A 20,271-nucleotide genomic window follows, 5' to 3' on the forward strand; every position below is an offset into this window, starting at 1 on the left:
GAGATGTGGTCCTACTCTGTGGCCCAGGCTGGAGTGTAGTGGTGGGATCATAGTTCAATGTAGCCTCCAACTTCTGGTCTCCAACAATACTCCTGCATCTGCCATCTAAGTAGCTGAGACTACCGTTGTGTGCCACCAGGCTTGGCTTGAGTACTTATTAAACCACACACTTTTTGCAATATTTAATGTATAGTAATAATGTCTCAATAAGACTATTACAAATCAATGAATGAATAATTTGTTCAGTACAGATTCATGGAAAAAAAGACACTAACATGATGAATGTCTGACATTTATGAAAATACAACTGCATGAAATGTGCTTCTCTTTACATTCATTAGGTAAACACAATAGTGCATACACATCACAGCGTGCTTTCATTACAGGAAGAAAGTTCTGAAAATATCACTGGGGTGAACCACATTGTGCTGGGCTTGGTTCAGGGAGCAGTCAGGCCCAGTAATGTGACCTTCAACCACAGAATCCTAAAAAAAAAAAAAAAAAAAAAAAAAAAAAAAAAAAAAAAAAAAGAGGCTGCCCCAAAGTCCCCATCAGTTCCTGAACTCGCCATGTGTCTGTACCGTATCAGTGCATCTGGAGCTCCCTGGTGGCTTTAGTGATTCCTTGCTTGCTGTGCTGAGGTCTCACTGTATATTATGTTGGGTTTTCTAAGGCCGTTTTGCTATTGTAAGATCCACTCCCTGGGACAGAGAGATTCCCTCTAAACCTGATGGAGGTTCTGAACTACAAATAACATTAAGTGAATCCTGGTGTGTCTGAACTCACGTGATTGTTACATTAAGCTGCTGTTCCAATCTGTTTCCTCACCTGGGAAAAGAGGAGCCAGGACATAGTGAGTTGAGGCTCCAGGAAGATAACTGAATTATCAGAGGGCACAGCCAGCATCCTCCTCCCAGGGAGAGCCTAAAAGACTGGGGCCTCCCTCCTCCTTTTTAAACCTCTCCATACAGAGGCACCACCCACATGCAAATCTCACTTAGGCACCCACAGGAAACCATCACACATTTCCTTAAATTCAGGGTCCTGCTCACATGGGAAATACTTTCTGAGAGTCCTGGACCTCCTGCACAAGAACATGAAACACCTGTGGTTCTTCCTCCTCCTGGTGGCAGCTCCCAGATGTGAGTGTCTCAGGAATCCAGACATGAAAATATGGGAGGTGCCTCTGATCCCAGGGCTCACTGTGGGTCTCTCTGTTCACAGGAGTCCTGTCCCAGGTGCAGCTGCAGGAGTCGGGCCCAGGACTGGTGAAGCCTTCGGAGACCCTGTCCCTCACCTGTGCTGTCTCTGGTGACTCCCTCAGCAGTGGTTACTACTGGAGCTGGATCCGCCAGCCCCCAGGGAAGGGGCTGGAGTGGATTGGGTACATCCATCATAGTGGGAGCACCTACTACAACCCGTCCCTCAAGAGTCGTGTCACCATGTCAGTAGACACGCCCAAGAACCAGTTCTCCCTGAAGCTGAGCTCTGTGACCGCCGCGGACACGGCCGTGTATTACTGTGAGAGAGACACAATGAGGGGAGGTGAGTGTGAGCCCAGACACAAACCTCCCTGTAGAGAGGCGGAGGAGGCGGGCGCAGGTGCTGCTAAGGGCCAGCAGGGGGCGAGCGAGGCCCACAGAGCAAGAGACCGGGTCAGGAGCAGGTGCAGGGAGGGTGGGGCTTCCTCATCAGCTCAGTGGTCTCCCTCCTCGCCAGCACCTCAGCTGTCCCCAGGGCTCCTCTTTCTTTATTATCTGTAGTTCTACTTCCTCACATCCTTGCTGCAGGATTTAACAGTCACTGGCACCCTTTTTTCAACAAATTCCCACAAGGCCCATTTTACCTTCTTGACAAGCAAAATATTCTAAGGCTTCTCACTATCCCTTGATTGGCATCATCTACTGCATCGTGTCCTTCTCTTAAATTCATGTGATGAAACCCCAATCCAAGTGGCTCTGTATTGGACAGAGTGATTTTAAGAGGGCAAATAAGTTAACTGTGGCCATAAATGTGGGACCCTAATCCAGTAGGACTCTTGTCCTTATGAGAAGTGGAAGACATCAGAGACCTCTCTCTCTCCACATGCACATAGAGGAGAGGCCATGTGGGGACGCACTGCACGAGAAGGTGGCCCTTTGGAAGCCTGGAAGAGGCCTCTCAAAAAACTAACCCTTTCTGCACCCAGATCATGGACGTCAAGACTCCAGAACAATAAGAAAATTAATATTTGTTATTTGAAATAACCTGGTCTGTGGTATCTTCTGACGGAAAGCCAAGTAGATTCAGAGATTCAATTGTGTTAGCTCCGTCTCCTGGATGGAGAAGCAGCCCACCAAGGCTAGACACATCTCTCAAATTATTTTCATAAAGAAACATAGATCCAAGATGAAAACCCCACCACATTTCTGCTGAGTCATTCACTTAGCAGAAGTCTCTGAGACCAGCCCTGGGGGTATGTTCTAGGTCGTGTATCTCACTTTCCAGTACGAGAATCCATGTAGATAATGAGAACCAGCTAGATGGAGTCCTGATCCCTGCCCGCCTTCTGCTTCCCCACAAGTGACCCACAGTCACAGAAAACCACTCCAGCATCACCCCTGTGTCTTCTACTCTCTAAAATCCCACTAAAGCTGACCCCAAACTAGGAGCTATTTGGGGCTGGACTCTTGTTCTCTTCTTCTGAGTCTTCCATAAAGTCCAGGTGCAGAGTAGAGCCTCAGCAAAGATTGAGCTTCAATTCCCCTAACCCACATCATTCCCTTACGTCCTTGCCATGAATCTGTCCTCTGTGGGCACCCAGGGCAGGTTACACAGGAATTGCCTGAAGCTGGTCTCAGGTGCCCTGCTGAGACCACTGGTCATGCACACGTATGGTTTCAGGTCATGCAGGCTCTACTGCAGGACAAGCCTGTGACCTGTGGAGCACAGACACCTGGTGACCCAGGGCCTTCTCTAATAACTCATATATCTCATTTCAGTGTATATCCAGGTGGCCCCTCAGTGCAGCACACTAGGGTGATTACCCTCACAGGTGGCTTTTTCAGGCAGTGGACAGAAAATGGGATGGGCACGCTGGTCATTCCCATCATCAGTGATATCCAACTGAATTTTAAATAAATGAAACAAAACTAACAACAAAGGGGAATGATATGTACCTGTATCTGGGAGGTATACTGGGTCCCATAACTGTCCTGGGAGTGGGTGTGAAAGGCCCTTTTGGGTGGAAAGCCCTCCAGCATGAGTGAAAGCTGAAGGAATGATCACTGTAGGTGGAGGCTGGTGGGGAAGCTGGCAGGGTACATTTCCTGAGGCTGTTCCTGGGTGCGTGATGGTTCGATGGCCCATGTACATGAAGATGAGGGCTGGACTCATGTAGGATCAAGGAAACTGTCCCATGGGAATGGAAGAAAAGAAAATGGAGATGGACACCCCTGGAGACAGCTTATTAGATTTGGTGGAGGAATGATGGGAGTTTATTCCAATGACTCCAGCATTTTCAGCTAAATATGAGTTGCATTAACAGACAGAATTATGAAGGGAAGGGAGAAGGAGTTTATAGAGGGAAAAAGCAGAACAGAAAAAAAAAGAACTATGCAAGTCTTTCAAATGGCAGATGACAGAGTGGAGCTGATGCAGCTACTTCATTATTCCCGGAACCTACCAGAGACCTTGGCATTCCTGTAAGGCAGGTCTAGTGGTGATGAACTTGTCCACTTTTTGCTTTTTGGAGAAACGTTTCAAACATCCTACATTACTGAAGAAAAGCTTTAATTAGTGTAATATTTTTGCTCGACAGTTTTATTGGTTTTGTTTTATTTTCAGCAACTTGAATAGAATCATGCACATCATGATATTTGGGTGAACAACAGGCCACATACACTATAATGATCTCATTAGATTATAATACTGTATTTTCACTGCATTTCTTCCATGCTTAGATATGTTCATATATATACATACCTACCATGGTGATTCAACTGCCCACAGTATTCACTACACTTACATGATGTACAGATGTGTTACCTAAGAGCACTATGCTATCCCACACAGCCTGGGTGTAGCAGGGTATTTCATGTAGGTTTGTGTAAACACACTCTATGATCCTTGCACAATGACAAATTGCCTAAGGATGCATTGCTCAGATGTATCCCTACTGTTAAGTCATACATCGTTCTATCTCATCTCTCTCCATTTTCGGTCTCTGTTAAAATTCTCGTGTTGTTTTTGCATTCTTCTCTGAGCTCATTGAACACATTTATAAAGTTTCCTTTGAATTTTTTGCCAGGTAATCAATACACCTCCTTTTAATTTGTGTCAGTTTCTAGTGCTTTGTTTTGTTACAGAATTTAGACTGCCTTTTTTCTCTTTCATTATTATTATCACTTTTGTACTTTCTCTGTTGCTTTCTGCTCATTAGAAGGAAAAGCCACCGTAACCACTCTTCACAGAATATGCTCAGGGCAAATGCCATCACCTGTTAGCCCAGTCCATGATTGTGGTGTCTCTTAAAATTTCATACTGGTCCAAACTTTTTGTTGTTGTTGTTGTTAGTGGCACTCAGACCTATAGAGGATTTTAAGTTTTGCCCCTACTCTAAATTAGGTGGCATCGAAATTCATCCTGCAGGCAGTCTCTGATAAAGTGGAGGAATTGGACAAAGATTTAGCATGTATATGGTTCATAAAAATAATATGAGTTTAAGCTTTTCTCAGCCAGTTGCTACATATTGATACTTTATAATCACTTCTTTGAATGTCTCTTGAGTTTATCTTTTGAAAATTTAGATCAGAATATATACCATGTTTGAGGCTTCTTGTCTGGCTTAACGATCTCCTATAGGTCAGTGTGTGAAAAGGCACAGAGTCTATCTGAAGAGGAGAACTCAGGGAAGCCCCAAAACAACAGAGGAGACAAAACTGAGGACTTTGAGGAATCTAAAGCTTCTGGGACCTGCAGCCTCCAGACATGCTCAGCACCCTCTCGTTATCCACGGACTAATTTCTTTCTCTTTTCTGAGTGGTATTTGCCAAGGTTCCTGTCCTCCACTTTGACACTTTGGTATGTCCATGTGTGTCCATTGTGTTTCAGCCAGGGACACAGAACCAGGAAAACATCATGGCTTTTCTAGAGGGAGGTGACCTGGGTAATCAACAGTTGGAGTAGAAAGTACCTTTGTCCATGTGTCACAGGCCTGAGGGCCACGGGCAGGAGGTCAGGAAGAGAGGATGACCAGATGGCTGGGGAAACCAGGATGAACAAAGCCACTCTCCTTCCTGGTGAGGAGGGGCATGTGGAAGCCTGGTGTCCCTGTAGGCCTGAACCACACTCACCTGCCCACTGCTACCTGCCAAGGAGGTGACCTGCAGAGCAGCAGCAACTCCTGAGCCACTGACAGAGGCTGCCTCCTCCTACAAACCCTCCAGTATGTGTGCTTCCATGAGTGTGAGCCCCAGCAGATCCCAAAGTTTTCAATGGGTTCACCTAGCTAGTGTCTGTCCTCAGCTCCATCCCCAGGCTTCTGCCCTGGTTGTGTCCACAGTGTCACAGCAGCGGTGACAGTGACAGCCAGGGCCTGCACTTTCCAGCGCAACAAGTTTGGAAGAATCAAGTCCCAGAACCAGCCTGGATTTGGGGCAAACACACAAATTTCACTCTGAGGGGAAGTGCTGGAAAGCAGCCTTGAGTCCTTCTCATCGCACATGTGGCTGATGCTCTGCATCCCATCAGCGACACATGAGCCCTCCCCATCCCCAGCATGGAGCTGTTTCAATCGCAGCAGGATGGGAATGTGTCTTCTCTCTGGGGGCTCTTTAAGCACAGCTCTTATGTTCCTGAGATTTGAGGTTTATAAAGATGTGTCAGTCACCCACAGAGTGGACCTGCGCAAGTAAGACAAGAACAGGATCCCCAGGAGAGGCACCTCATATGAGAAGGGACAGGCAGATTCCATCAGACACTGGTCCTCAGAAACCCTGACCAGCTACTCACCTTCCCAGGTCCCCTGTGCCTGATCAGTGCCTGTGTTTGCTCCTGAAAAGATCCCCATGAAGGGTCCCCAGGTCCTGTGCCCTTCCTTGATGTGCCTCTGGGAGTGGGGCTGGCTGGGCTGTGGGTCTGCTGTGGGTCTCCCCACAGGTCAGTGGCTCAGTGCAGGCTGCACCGACTCAGTGGGGCTGGCCTGTGGCTGACCCTCCCAGGGGGAGCCTGGGTGCTTCTCAGGGGCATCTGCAGGATCCCAGGTTCTGGGAGAACAGGGAAGCCACAGTGCGTGCAGGGCCCCATCTCCAGGTGTAAAGTGTTTGCTGTCGCTCTGTTGACAAGGGCGTATCCCCAGGCCTGGGGCACTGTGGGCATATGACCAATGCGCTAGACACAGCGAGTAAGGCACATTTCCCTCCCATTACTGTGGGAAATCTAGGCACTGTGTGTGTGTGTGTGTGTGTGTGTGTGTGTGTGTGTAGATTAGGAGTTATGGAGTGGGCTCTGAGCCCCGTGATTTTGTAGGTTTAGAAATTATCTGATGAGATGTTCATCCAAAGGAACCGACAAGAGATTAGGTGTTCTCCCAAAGCCCCTGGGAGCTCCTGGACTCACTGTGAGTGTGGACTGATCCAGTGCTTCCGGAGCTCCAGAGAAGGGGCTCCCTGGTGGTTTCATAGAATCCTTGCTTGGGGTCTTTCTGCAGAGTTCTCTGGCTTTCCTACAGCCAGTTTAGTATTGTAAGAGATGGTGTCAGCAGCACATGGTATCACATGTTACTAAATGAGCATTCTGAGCCAGGACACAGCCACTTCATACTGGGGGGAAAATGCTTTGGGAGCCCAGACAGGAGCCTCTCTGCAGTGCAAGGGCTGGGCCGCAGGGGTCGCTCAAGGCCCACCCATCACAGGCTCCACCCCCAGAGCAGGTGCACAGGAGGCTGGGGAGGGATTCCCCTCAAGATCTGTGTCATTCTTCTAAAACAAATCTAAAATAAGTATTTGACAAAGACTGCTGAACATTCTATAAATAGCCTATGCGATTGTGAGCATTTATCAAACTTGATGTTGTAATGAGAACCACTTTTACACTAGATATTTCTAACCCTGCTAGATATCTTAACAGTATGCAGCTGGAGGTTAAGGAAGCTTTTCTTTTATATAAATAAGTGCAACTTTTGGAGAAACACACTCATCCCCCGAATAAGACATTCATGTATTAAAGCCTAGAAATACTTTAAATTACCTCTGAGCCATTCACGTGTGGGTTCACAGTGAAGTCCTATTCTAGGGAACATTGTTCTCCAGGGGGAGAAGCTTTGTCAACAAAGAGCTTAGGGATGTATCAGGGGGCATATGGCCTCTAAAGGGATTATAGCTTGAACCCTTAGCATCCTCCTGTTGGTAATCCATGTGTCACTCTCCAATCTTTCTCATGCAGTATCAGGTATGAAATAGCATTGCTCATGAATATGCAAATACCTGAGGTAAATATAGATATCTTTGTGCCCTGAGAGCATCACCCAACAACCACAACCCTGCTCAGAAGAAGCCCCTAGACCACAGCATCTCAATATGTACTGGACCTGGAGGATCCTCTTCTTGGTGGCAGCAGCAACAGGTAAGGGACCTCCCAGTCACCGGGCTGAGAGAGAAACCAGACCAGTCAAGGGAGACTTCATGCACTCCTGTCTCCTCTCCACAGGTGTCCACTCATGGGTGCAGCTGGTGCAGTCTGGGCCTGAGGTGAAGAAGCCTGGGGCCTCAGTGAAGGTTTCCTGCAAGGCTTCTGGATACGCCTTCACAAGCTATGCTATCAGCTGGGTGTGACAGGCTCATGGACAAGGGCTTGAGGAAATGGGATGGATCAACACCAACACTGGGAACCTAACGTATGCCCAGGGCTTCACAGGACGGTTTGTCTTCTCCATGGACACCTCCATCAGCATGGCATATCTTCATATCAGCAGCCTAAAGGCTGAGGACACGTGCAAGAGGCACAGTGTGGAAACCCACATCCTGAGAGAATCAGAAACCCTGAGGGAGGAGGCAGCTGTGCTGAGCTGAGGCAGTGACAGGGACAACGTGGCTGCACCCTTTGTTGACGTAGGGTTACACACATACATATATATACACCCAACACTGGAGCACCCAGATATATCAAGCAAATACAATTAGAGATAAACAGAGAGATAGACCCAATACCGTAATAGCTGGAGACTTTAACACCCCACCCTCAGCATTGGACAGATCTTCCAGACAGAAAATTAACAATGAAATCTTACACTAAATCTGCATGACAGACCAAGTGGACATAATGGATATTGACAGAACACTTCATCCAATGGCTGCAGAGTACACAATCTTTTCCTAAGCATATGGATCATTCTCAGGGATAGACCATATGCTAGACCAGAAAATTTGTCATTTTTAATTAAAAAGATATCACGTACCTTCTCTGATAGTAATGAAAGAAAACTAAAATAATAAGAGGAATTTTGAAAACACATGGAAATTAAACAATATGCTCCTTAATTAAACAATGTGCTTCCAAACTGAATGATATGCTCTAAAATGGGTTAACAAACAAACAAGAAAATTTTAAAATTTGTTGAAAGAAATGATAATGAAAACATAGCATATGAAAACCTATGAAATACAGTGAACGTAGTACTAAGAGGAAAGTTTACAGCTATAAGCACTTACGTTAAAAAAGTAGACAAACATAACATAAATATCTCAGGAATAGCTCTCAAAAAAAACTAGAAAAGCAAGAGCAAATCAAATCCAAACATAGTAAAATAAAAAAGTTAAGATCAGTACGTTAGTAAATAAAATTGAAATAAATAAAACAATACCAAAGATCAATCAAATGAAAAGTTGTTTTTTAAAAAGATAAAAGACATCTATAAACCTTTAACCAGACTAAGAAAAAAACAAAGAAGACCAAGTAAATAAAATCAGAAAGAAAAACAGAAATATTACAACCAATAGTGCAGAAAATCAAAGGATGATTAGAGGCTACTAGGAACAACTAAATGCCAATAAATCGAGATATCTGAAAGAAATGGATACATTTAGAGACACACACAACCTACCAAGATTGAGCCAGAAAGAAATTGAACAGATCAGTAACAAGTAGTGAGAGTGAAGCCATAATAAAAGTTCTCCCAGCAAAGCAAAAACCCGGGACTTGATGACTTCATCACTCAATTATGACAAACATTTAAAGAAGAGATAATACCTAATCTCACTCAAAATATTCCAAAAATAGATAAAAAGTAGATAAGAAAGGGAAGAATTCTTCCAAACTTACTGTACAAGGCCAATGTTACCCTTATATGAAAACCAGATAAAGACATACCAAAAAAAAAAAAAGAAAACTACAATTCAATATCACTGATGAATATGGATGCAAAACTCCTCAAGGAATTCTTAGCAAACCAAATTCAATAACATCAAAAGAGCTTTCATCATGACCAAGTGTGGCTTATCCCAGAGATGCAAAGATGGTTCAACCTATGCAAATCAATCAATGTGACACATCGTATCAACAGAATGAAGGGCAGAAGACATAAGATCAGGCCTTACCTTGTTCTCCTCACTCAAAGTCTACCATTAGTGCTTTGGTCCTCTTGGCCAGTCCTGCTGTACTTGGTCTCCCATGATTCTGTTCCCAGGTCCTGAAACACTGGGTTTCTGCACACCTGGAGTCTCTCTCCTCTTTGAACATGGAGACCCTGTATCTTCAGAGAGGGATGATGCCTCATTGTGGCTCCCATGCCCCATGCCCCATGCAAACAATTTTTCCAATACAGTCATGATTTTTCCTGTTGGAAATTGAAAAGTGATGTGGGAATTGTGTGTATGTGTATATGTGTGTGTGTGTGTCCTCAGGCCTGTTGAGAACACAGCAGGGCTCTATGTATAACAGGAAAGCAATGTTTTCTCTATAAAATCTATTTTCTTATAAAGTGTTCATAGGTAGTCAAAAGGAAATGAATCACAGTTTATAAGATGTTGTGGACTGGACTGATGTTGTCACTCAAGGCTACAATGGGGGCTCCAGGAAAAGAAATCTAGAAAAGGATAAGACTGTGAGCAAAGAAGCAAAACCTGGGGAGCAACAGGGAGAGGGCGAGCAGGGGTGACTCAACCGGGCAGGGATAACACCACTTACCACAGAGGGTGAAAACTCTGTGCTCAGCAAAGTGGAGAACTTACTCAGCATTTCCCCTAATCCTCCCTCCAGAAACGCGACTGCCAGGAAAGTTCACAATGTATCATCTCCAGCTGGGAACCCAAAAGAAGCAGGGAGATTTTAGGGCATAGGTCCTGGGCACAAGGTGTTTCCCTGGTTCCTACCCCTTTTCTTCCCTCTCTGTCCAGCAAAACTGCTTGTTTCTATCACTTGCCTTCCTGTCCTTGGGGTAAGAATGGATGCTTTGACACTCAGCAGAGGGATGCTCTTTCAGAGGAGGAATGAGTTTGTGTTATCTGATGCCTGAGCAGGACACACCTCTGGGAAGAGGCTCCAAGACAGAGGGTCGCCGTGGTTCCATCCCCTTATATGTGTGGGACTCCTGACACATGCACACTTTCCTCAAACTCTGTTTATACCCCAGCAACAATGTGGGTGTTGTCAGCCTCTCTCCTCCCCAGATGCTGCTCTATCATCAGCTTGAGCACAATTTCCCCATGAAAGGCATTATTCTTTCTCTCAAGAAGATCAACTTTTTACATGTCTTCGATGGATGACAGTTTTTCTGTGTGAGAATCTAGAAATAAGAAATGGGGTAGTGGGGACAAGTGAGCTCTGTGTGTGACTCACCAGGAAGTCCACTCTTATTCTAGGTGTCCTGTCCCAGGAGCAGCTGCAGGAGTCAGGTCCAGGATCCATGAGGCCCTCAGACACTGCCCTCCACCTGTGCTATGTCTGGATTCTTTTTTTTTTTTTTTACCATGGATATTATTTGAGATGAATCCACCATCCCATGGGCAACAGGCTGGAATGGCTGGAGCACAGTTACTAGAGTGGATCATCAAGGAATACATTTCATGCACCCTCCACCCAGGTCCATGTCCCCATCAACAATGACTCAACCAAGAGCCAGTTCTCTGTGAAGCTCAGCTCCATGACCACCTAGGACATGGCTGAGGATTACTGTGAAAGACTCAGTGAGGAGGTGTCCTTATGAGCCCTGACACAAACCTGTCAGGGCACTTAGGACCTCCAGGAAGACTCAGGACCACCAAGGGGACTCACGACCACCGGGGAAGGGCAGGTTGCAGGAAGCACAGGGCCAGCCCCAGAGCAGGTGTGGGTGGAGATGAGAGGCTGGTTTACTGCCAGGGTCTGGGGCTGCTTCTCCATTTAGATGTTTCCTTCAGAGACCCTCCCTTATTTCATGATGCTCTGCTTAGCTCTAAGTTGCTGAAATACCACAGTTTTGTTGTACCAGGAGGAAACCTTCTCTCAGGTGCTAAATGTAGAACAATCTCTCTGCCAGTGGTTGCCAGGGTCACAGCCCTGTGGAAGCTGAAGGGAACCTGGTAAGTCTTCTCCAGTCACATTCAGGACAGGAACCTTAGTGGGGTTCCCTGAGGAGAACAGTCTTTGGGAATTCTAACCTCAGCCAAGAGAGAGGCTGGGCCAGGGTCAGTGTCAGGTAGAACCTCACAGGATTTATGTCTGACCCTTCTCCTGACACTAAAGCATGCAAATCAGTATCAGCACTGATCTGGGGCCCCTATTGCTTCTAGCCCATTCTATTTCTTGTTAGTTGTATTTGTTGTTGATTTTCCTTTTGCTGTTCCTGATCCCTGTAAAGTGGAGATATTCTTCCTGCTGTAAAAATTCCAGGGCTCAAGCCCTTTCCCTGCCGCTTAGGTGGGGCTCAGGTCGTGGCTCCTGTAGCCACATGGGAGAGGCTGATGGGACTATCTTCTCTCCCGTTGCTCAGAACCCTCCAATGTGTTGTGTGGAGACTCACCTGGGAATGCAAGTGGCCAATAGTTGTGAAAGGTATGAGCTTGTTTGGTCAAAATGAAATGTGGATGTGGAATTTATCCTGTGTTGTGCAAACTAACACAGATTCACCTTCCTCACCTGTAGTGTTAGAAAGAGTGTGAAAGTTGTGAGAATCAAAACAGAGCCACTTGTGTTAACACCCTGACAAATGGACCTAGGAATGACCATGAAGGAGGGTTCTTAGTCCCATATTCCTGATAACAAAAACTGTCATGAATAGACTCTACTTAGCCACCATCGTGGATAGAAGCCCACCACAACCTTATTAAAAATTACATTTGCAAGGACATCAGCTCAGAAACTGGCTGCTCAACCTTACACTGATGCCACCATTGATACTGATTCTACAACTATATAATAATTATCTCAAAACAACTTTTGTAACCCACCTCATTTTCACTTCATAAACCTATGGATTGACATCTTGGAGTTACTGCTGCATTTGTAGATAACGATAAATAGTAAGGCCTTTTAACAATGTTTGAAGCTGCTATTCTCTGATGTCTCTTCTAAAATAAAGAATTTCCAAGTGGATGACAATGAAAAAATTGTTAGAAAGATTTGGTGGTAAGGCGTCTTTAACATCCTGTTGAATGTTTCTGCATAGCACATCAATCCCTTAAAATACTTTGCTATATCTGCATTTAATGAATCAGAGTCTAATATTGAAGATGCAATTGAAAATACATGGGCTTTTGATGAATCAACTCATAGGGTGATAATGTCTGGGTCCTTGAGAAAGCAGACCCTGTGTTGTAAGTTTTAGTAGAGGTACCTTTTGCAAAGAAAGTTCATGTGTTTCTGAACATTATGCTACTTTTAACTTAAGAATGCAATATATGATTTATTTTTACTTCAAATTTTCCAGTAGATTTTTGACAGTAAGGACAGTGCAGCATTTGAGTAACACTAAGGAGTTAAAAGAGTTATTTTGTAATCACTCCTGTGAGATATGCACATCACTCACTTGATATGGAAATTCAAATGTCATAGGTGGGAAAATCAGAATAAAGCAAATTTTATGACCTGTCATGGCTGTAGTTTTTGTCAAGCAAGTAATTAATGTCAATAAGAAATAGACAAAACAATGAAACATATTCAAATCCAGGGGAAGTCTGACTTCTGCCCTCTCTCTTATAAGTACAAGGCTGTTCCACAGCCAAATTATTTTTCAAGCTCCAGGGTATAAAATGCTTTTGGACTGTGGAAGCTAACAGCTCTCCCCTCAGGCAGGGCTAAGGAATCTGGGGAAGGCAGAGTTGTGTTCATGAAGAAGATGGCATTATTGTATCTTCTCCTGTGCCTGGTGACATCTCCCCAGGGTGCATGTCTCTGCTGTCAGACATGGGTTTATGGGGTGAGAGCAGGCACATGTGACTGACAGGGACTGATTCTCTGTGTACTCACATGCCGTCCCAGGAGCAGCTGCGGGAGTCAGCCTTGGACCTGAAGAGCCTGCACTGACCCTCTGCCTCACCTGCACTGTTTCTGGCCACTCCATCACAACCAGTCCTTACTACTGGGCCTGGATCCGCCGGCTTCCAGGGAGGGGCTGCAATGGATAGAATACACTGGTAGTAGTGATGGGAATCCATTTGTCTTGCGGAAAATGGCAGCATCTCTTTATTTTCTAAGGCTGAATAATGTTATATTGTGTACACATACCACATTGTCTTTATGCATTTGTCCATCGACAGACACTCAGTTTCCATATCTTGGCTGTTGTGACCAGAGCTGCAATAAGCACAGGAGAGCAGGTATCTTCACAAGGTGGTAATTTCATCTCCTTTAGGTATATTTCCATAAGGCGGATCACTGGTCATACGGTATTTCTCTTTTATTTGGAGCATCTATACTGCTTTGCATAGTGCTAGGAATATAGAATGCCATAGCCATTATTTAAAAAAATTATTTTTGAGCTATAATCCAAAAACAAAAAATGTTTTATCATGGTTCTTCATATGAGGCTTTTAATGTAGCTGGTGGAAGTCCAGAGTGTTCTCCCACCTTGGGCAAGGATGAGTTTTCCCCTAATTATCTTTGAGGCAGAAGATTGGCAGAGTGTGTGATGCAGGCTGTTCGCAGGATTCAGGGTGATTTATTAGAAAATAGTATTGACAGAGAAAAATGGAGAGATAGAGACGTGGAGAGAAAGAGAGACAGAGAATATGAATCTCATAAGAGGAAAATCCACTGAATATCAGTGTTGGGTTTTCAGTCACAGACACATCTGTATGAACGTGGAACCATGAAGTCAAGTGAAGAGTGGAGAACATGTGCAATCCAAAAATTCAGAATTTTCTCAGAGGCACCCATTGCCCCATCACATGGGTGAGAGATGTTTGAAACCAGTGAAGTGTGAGTGCACAGTCAGTGATGCAGTTATCATGTTTCCATGAACTTTCATTAATAAGACAAGGACTTCTGTAGATCACTCACGCACAAATATACAAGATGTGTTTTTGCATTTGTGGATGTTTAGAGAAAAAGGATCTGTTGACAAAACTTCTTCAGGTTACAGAGATCTGTTTAATTTGGAGATCTCATAGGAGGGTGTCTCCATGAACTTTCATTAATAAGACAAGGACTTCTGTAGATCACTCAGGCACAAATATACAAAATGTGTTTTTGCATTTGTGGATGTCTAGAGAAAAAGGATCTGTTGACAAAACTTCTTCAGGTTACAGAGATCTGTTTAAGTTGGAGATCTCATAGGAGAGTGTCTTTGAGTGAATACTGGTCTATTAATTAAATGGGTCAAAATTCCCTCTGTTGGAGTAGCCTTCCAATTATGTAGATTTCTTTATTCCTTCTTGAGTTGTGAAACATAAACCCAAGGATTGACTTACTGGAATTTGACTGCTGTGTTGATAGAATTTCTGATAAGGTTTCTTCTAATGATTTGACAATAACTTTCCTGTTTCTTTACTCCAAGAAATGAATTTTCACAAGGTCTCAGGACATAACATTTCAGGTGCGTTAGTTAAAGAGACTGACTTCCTGGAGACAGGAAGCTTTCCTCTAACAATGAGGTCACTTCTTCTGCAATGCATTCAGTTTGAGAAAAAATCCATAAACCTAGGCCTAGTGTCAGTGTAGGAGTCCCTTTCTATAGGCTAGAACCTAGGAAGAAAGGAAAATATGCGTTATTGGAATAATAGATACAAAGTGGGCTTTATTCTGAATGTATCTGTACCTGCAGGTATTCTCAGATGCCACATTCAACTGCAAGAGCCCAATGAAGAAACAAGGCACTCCTAAAATCCTACAGGTTTTTGTGCTCATTGTGGGTCCACTGACTCAGGAAATGTGAAGCTTCAGACAAGAGGCTCCCTTCTGTGTCATACAATCTTTTCTTTGGGTCTCCTTGTAGGGTTCAATAGGTTTAGTAAGGCTAATCAAATGTTAAAAGAAATGGTGTCAGCAGCATATGGTGCCACTGAAGGAGTATTCTAAACCAGGACACAGCCACTTCAAGCTGGGCTAGAGACTTAGGGAAAATGTTTGTGAGCCACGACAGAAACCTCATTGCAAGGTAATATCTTGGCTGGAGGAGGCACTCGGGAGCCACAAAGCACAGGTTGCAGCCCCAGAGCAGGTGCACTGAGGCTGGGGAGGAGGTTTTCTCCCAGGGCCTGGGTCTTCCTTTGTCAGGAAAAAACAATCTAAAATAATTGTTCAACAAGTTGCTGACGTGCCTTTAAATATCCTATTATATCCAAACCATTCAAATAACTTGAGGCAATGAGAACTATTTTTTAAAGTGGGTTTCCAGGACTGTAATATCTTAATAGTGAGAATACGAAAGATGGGTGTGTTTTTACTAATTCAATGCGTACAGACTAGTTGAAGAAACTACATTTCCTATGAATAAGAAATTCAGATTTCAGTGTTAGGTAAAGTTGCCTACATTGTGTGAGTGACAGGACAGTGGTGGATGTGAGAGTGTGGCAGGTGCACAGACCAAGTGAGTAAGAAATGAATATTGAAAGATGAGGATCTATGGATATGAACTGAAAGTATTAAGTACTTCATGAAATTCTAATAAATGGAGTTCAAAAGTAACCCAACATTATTCAAAACACAAATTCCTTGACAATTATTTTGGGAGCAGTGAGTTCATAAAGAACTCCAAATTCCTCTTACATATTTTGATTCCTGTCATCCGTGAGATGAGAATATCAGCTCTAATCACACATCACAGAGCAAATCTGTAAACCAAAAGTGTTTTTGTTACAGATCCTGGGGGATCAGACACCAGGCAAGTGCTGGAAGCAATGTCTCAGGAGCGTCCAGCAGATCTCAGAGGGACCTGCTGGACACTCACGTGGGACATCAGCTTTACTTTCTCAGAGTCACCAGTGAGCTGTGCTGGTGCCTGATGGGTCCAAGATAGAGCCAAGGCACCTGCTGAATGTCATGGAGAGTGACAGTCCCAAAAATGATCCAGGTGGTCTCTATGCTAATCAAATGTAGGTTCACAGTAAGGAGTCTCTTCTGAGGGGGCATATTCTTCACTGAAAGGACCTCTGTCCACAAATGTTCATAATTGGGTCAGGGCATGGATTTCCTTAAGCAGGATTAGGGCTGGGACCATCAGCATCTCACTCTAGTAAGGGGGATGTGGCATTTATTTTCCCTTTCTTATCATGGGTCAGGCTTTGAGCTATGAAATGCTCTGTCTCATGAATATGCAAATAACCTGAGATCCACTGAGGTAAATATGGATAAGTCTGTGCCCTGAGAGCATCACCCAACAACCACATCCCTCCTCTAGAGAATCCCCTGATAGCTCAGCTCCTCACCATGGACTGGACCTGGAGGATCCTCTTCTTGGTGGCAGCAGCTACAGGTAAGGTGCCAACAAGTCCCAGTGATGAGGAGGGGATTAAGTCTAGTCAAGGGGGCTTTTATCCACTCCTGTGTCCTCTCCACAGGTGCCCAGTCCCAGGTACAGCTGGTTCAGTCTGGGGCTGAGGTGAAGAAGCCTGGGGCCTCAGTGAAGGTCTCCTGCAAGGCTTCTGGATACACCTTCACCAACTACTACATGCAGTGGGTGCAACAGGCCCCTGGACAAGGGCTTGAGTGGATGAGAGAGTTCAACACTCGCAATGGTAACACACAATATATACAGGAGTTCCAGGGCAGAGTCACCATAACCAGGGACACGTCCACGAGCACAGCCTACATGGAGCTGAGCAGCCTGAGATCTGAGGACACAGCCGTGTATTACTGTGTGAGAGACACAGTATGAAAACCCACATCCTCAGAGTGTCAGAAACCCCAGGGAGGAAGCAGCTGTGCTGGCATGGAGGAAATGACAAAGATTGTTACATTGAAGACATTCTTAGAAAATGACATTAAGTAAGTCATTAAAGAAAAATAACAATATTAATGTTTATTTGAGAAATTTTAACTATTTGAGAGATTTTTCATACAAGATTTATTCTGTAAGCAAATTTCAGGGACTGGAGAATGAATCAAATTAATTAAACTGGTATAGAATTTCCTCTGTAGGTATCTTTGTAAACATCAATTTCTGAATCAGTGTTGTCAATATTTTGGAACACAGGCACAAATCACATTTTTAACTCTACTTTTATCTCTATTTAAAAAATGCCAAAATATCTCCTTTTGTGCACGTCCCATTTTGAATTCCCACCATCAATGCATGATAGTTCTTGGTTTTCCACATTCATATTGTCATTTATCATTATAAGAATTGTGTGTTTTAACCATTCTAGTAGGTGAGTAATGGGATCTAATTTTTATTTAAATGCACATGTCCCCAATAAAAAAACCATATTTAAAAATGTTCATATAATTTTTGGTGAGATGCCTCCCCTGATACTTGGTTAATTTTTTTTGTTATACTTTAAGTTCTGGGATACATGCGCACAACATACAGGTTTGTTACATAGGTATACATGTGCCATGTTGGTTTGCTGCACCCATCGACTCGTCATTTACATTAGGTATTTCTGCTAATGTTATCCCTCCCCCAGTCTGCCACCACTGACAGGCCCTGGTATGTGATGTTTCCATCCCTGTGTCCATATGTTCTCATTGTTCAACTCCCACTTATGGGTGAGAACACGTGGTGTTTGGTTTTGTGTCCTTGTGATAGTTTGCTGAGAATTATGGTTTCCAGCTTCATCCATGTCCCTGCAAAGGACATGAACTCATCCTTTTTATGGCTGCATAATATTCCATGGTGTATATGTGCTACATTTCTTTATCCAGTCTATTACTGATGGACATTTGGGTTGGTTCCAAAACTTTGCTATTGTGAATACGGCCGCAATAAACATATGTGTGCATTTGTTTTTATAGTAGCATGATTTGTAATCCTTTGGGTATAAACCCAGTAATGGGATCACTGGGTCAAATGGTATTTCTAGTTCTAGACCCTTGAGGAATCACCACACTGTCTTCCACAATGGTTGAACTAATTTTCACTCCCACCAACAGTATAAAAACGTTCCTATTTCTCCACATCCTCTCTAGCAGCTGTTGTTTCCTGACTTGTTAATGATCGCCATTCTAACTGGCATAAGATGATATCTCATCGTGGTCTTGATTTGCATTTCTCTAATGACCAGTGATGCTGAACATTATTTCATTTGTCTCTTGGCTGCATAAATATCTTGTTTTGAGAAGTGTCTGTTCATATCCTTTGCCCACTTTCTGATGGGGCTGTTTGTTTTTTCCTTGTAAATTTAAGTTCTTTGTAGATTCTGGATATTAGCCCTTTGTCAGATGGATAGAACGCAAAAATTTTCTCCCATTCTGCAGGTTGCCTGTTCACTCTGCTGATAGTTTCTTTTGCTGTGCAGAAGCTCTTTAGTTTACTTAGATCCCATTTGTCTATTTTAGATTTTGTTGTGATTCATACTTGGTTAATTTTTAATCGCATTGTTTTCTTCTGATTAGTTGTAAGTATACCTGCATATTGATCAAAAAAGCCATTTAACAAATCAAAAGGAAACATTTAACAAATATGTGACTTGGAATTATTTTCTCCACGTCTGTTGCTGTCTTTTACTCCCTTGTCGGTGTGTATTGCAGAAAAATATGTATGTGTGTGTGTGTTTTTACAAATTAAAGAAACAGGTGAAATTTCATTTATCCATAGATCATGTCTTTGGCATTATATCTGAAATCTCATCATAAAATTACTAATAGTGATTTTTTTTCCGTCTCTCTAATCTCAGGCCACAATCTACTCATGAGTGTTTAAACATCACCTACCTGATTAGAGGACTATCACCCTAACATATTTGTAATATTTCTGTAAGGAGATGTGTTCTTTTTCCCATTATTTCTTTATTTAGCCATCTATTAGTATCTGTATTGGTTTATGGATGTCTATTTCATACTCTGAAGTAAATCCATCCTACATTATTCATTTTATTCTTCAAATCACCACAGTTTTATTAGGTGCTGGGAGCTCATTTAGTTTGGATGTTGCATTCTTACAGCACACCTCATCCTTTTGTTTTTGAACACTTTCCTGTTTCCTGGTATTACGATACATTCTAAGCCCATTTTCTATATTAACTTTTTCATACATGGAATCAGACGTTTTTCTAAAGATTGCTTCTTTCTGATGTTAAAATATAGTGTTAAAATAAAATTTGCGATACTGGGTATATGTGTTGTTAATGTGGTATAAGTACTTTTAGGACCTCTCAACTAACTGGCCTAGTAAATGTGCATGTTTATATGAACTCATGTTTAAGGACACATTGAAACTATTTATGTATCTTGTCTTCTGTAACTTTATTACATTAAAAATGAGAATACACTGGTCTCCTCATCCAACTATGTTACCACCGTATGGACCTTTCTAGGATTCCTTGACTGTCCATAATCACCCACTGCAAAGGGAGTAACCCCATCCCACCATATGCCATTTTATTACTTAGCTGCACAATTCGGGACACATGCATTGCAGTATCAGAAATGTAAAGCTGTACCCTTCTTGGAACCATTTTTATCTACTAGAATAGAGTGCTTATGTGCAGTTTCTTTACACTTTAAACTTATAGAATTTCCTCATTTTCAAAGTTCCTTAGATCAGCAACTTCATTTTCCACTTTCTTCAGTAAAGTCATTTCAATTACACTGTATAATTTCTTTATTTGAATTCTGTAAAAGCCAAAACTACAGTCAAGTAAACATATAGAGGATATTCCAGGAATTTACAGAGTGGATATCAAATAAGTTAAAAAGGCAATGTTTAAGAAGACTAAAACT

General features: G+C 43.2%; 1 pseudogene and 1 gene segment (V, D, J or C); both read left to right on the plus strand.

The window, feature by feature from the left end:
• The first annotated feature begins 7,556 nt into the window (after positions 1-7,556).
• On the plus strand, positions 7,557-8,004 carry LOC129023620 (immunoglobulin heavy variable 7-4-1-like; annotated as a pseudogene).
• Positions 8,005-16,818: 8,814 nt separating this feature from the next.
• On the plus strand, positions 16,819-17,266 carry LOC129023621 (immunoglobulin heavy variable 1-3-like). The segment is given in 2 exon segments: positions 16,819-16,864; positions 16,950-17,266. Coding segments are annotated over 2 exon segments (363 nt in total).
• The last annotated feature ends 3,005 nt before the right edge of the window (positions 17,267-20,271 follow it).

The sequence above is a fragment of the Pongo pygmaeus genome, chromosome 23, assembly GCF_028885625.2.
Source record: "Pongo pygmaeus isolate AG05252 chromosome 23, NHGRI_mPonPyg2-v2.0_pri, whole genome shotgun sequence".
Classification (NCBI taxonomy): Eukaryota; Metazoa; Chordata; class Mammalia; order Primates; family Hominidae; genus Pongo; species Pongo pygmaeus.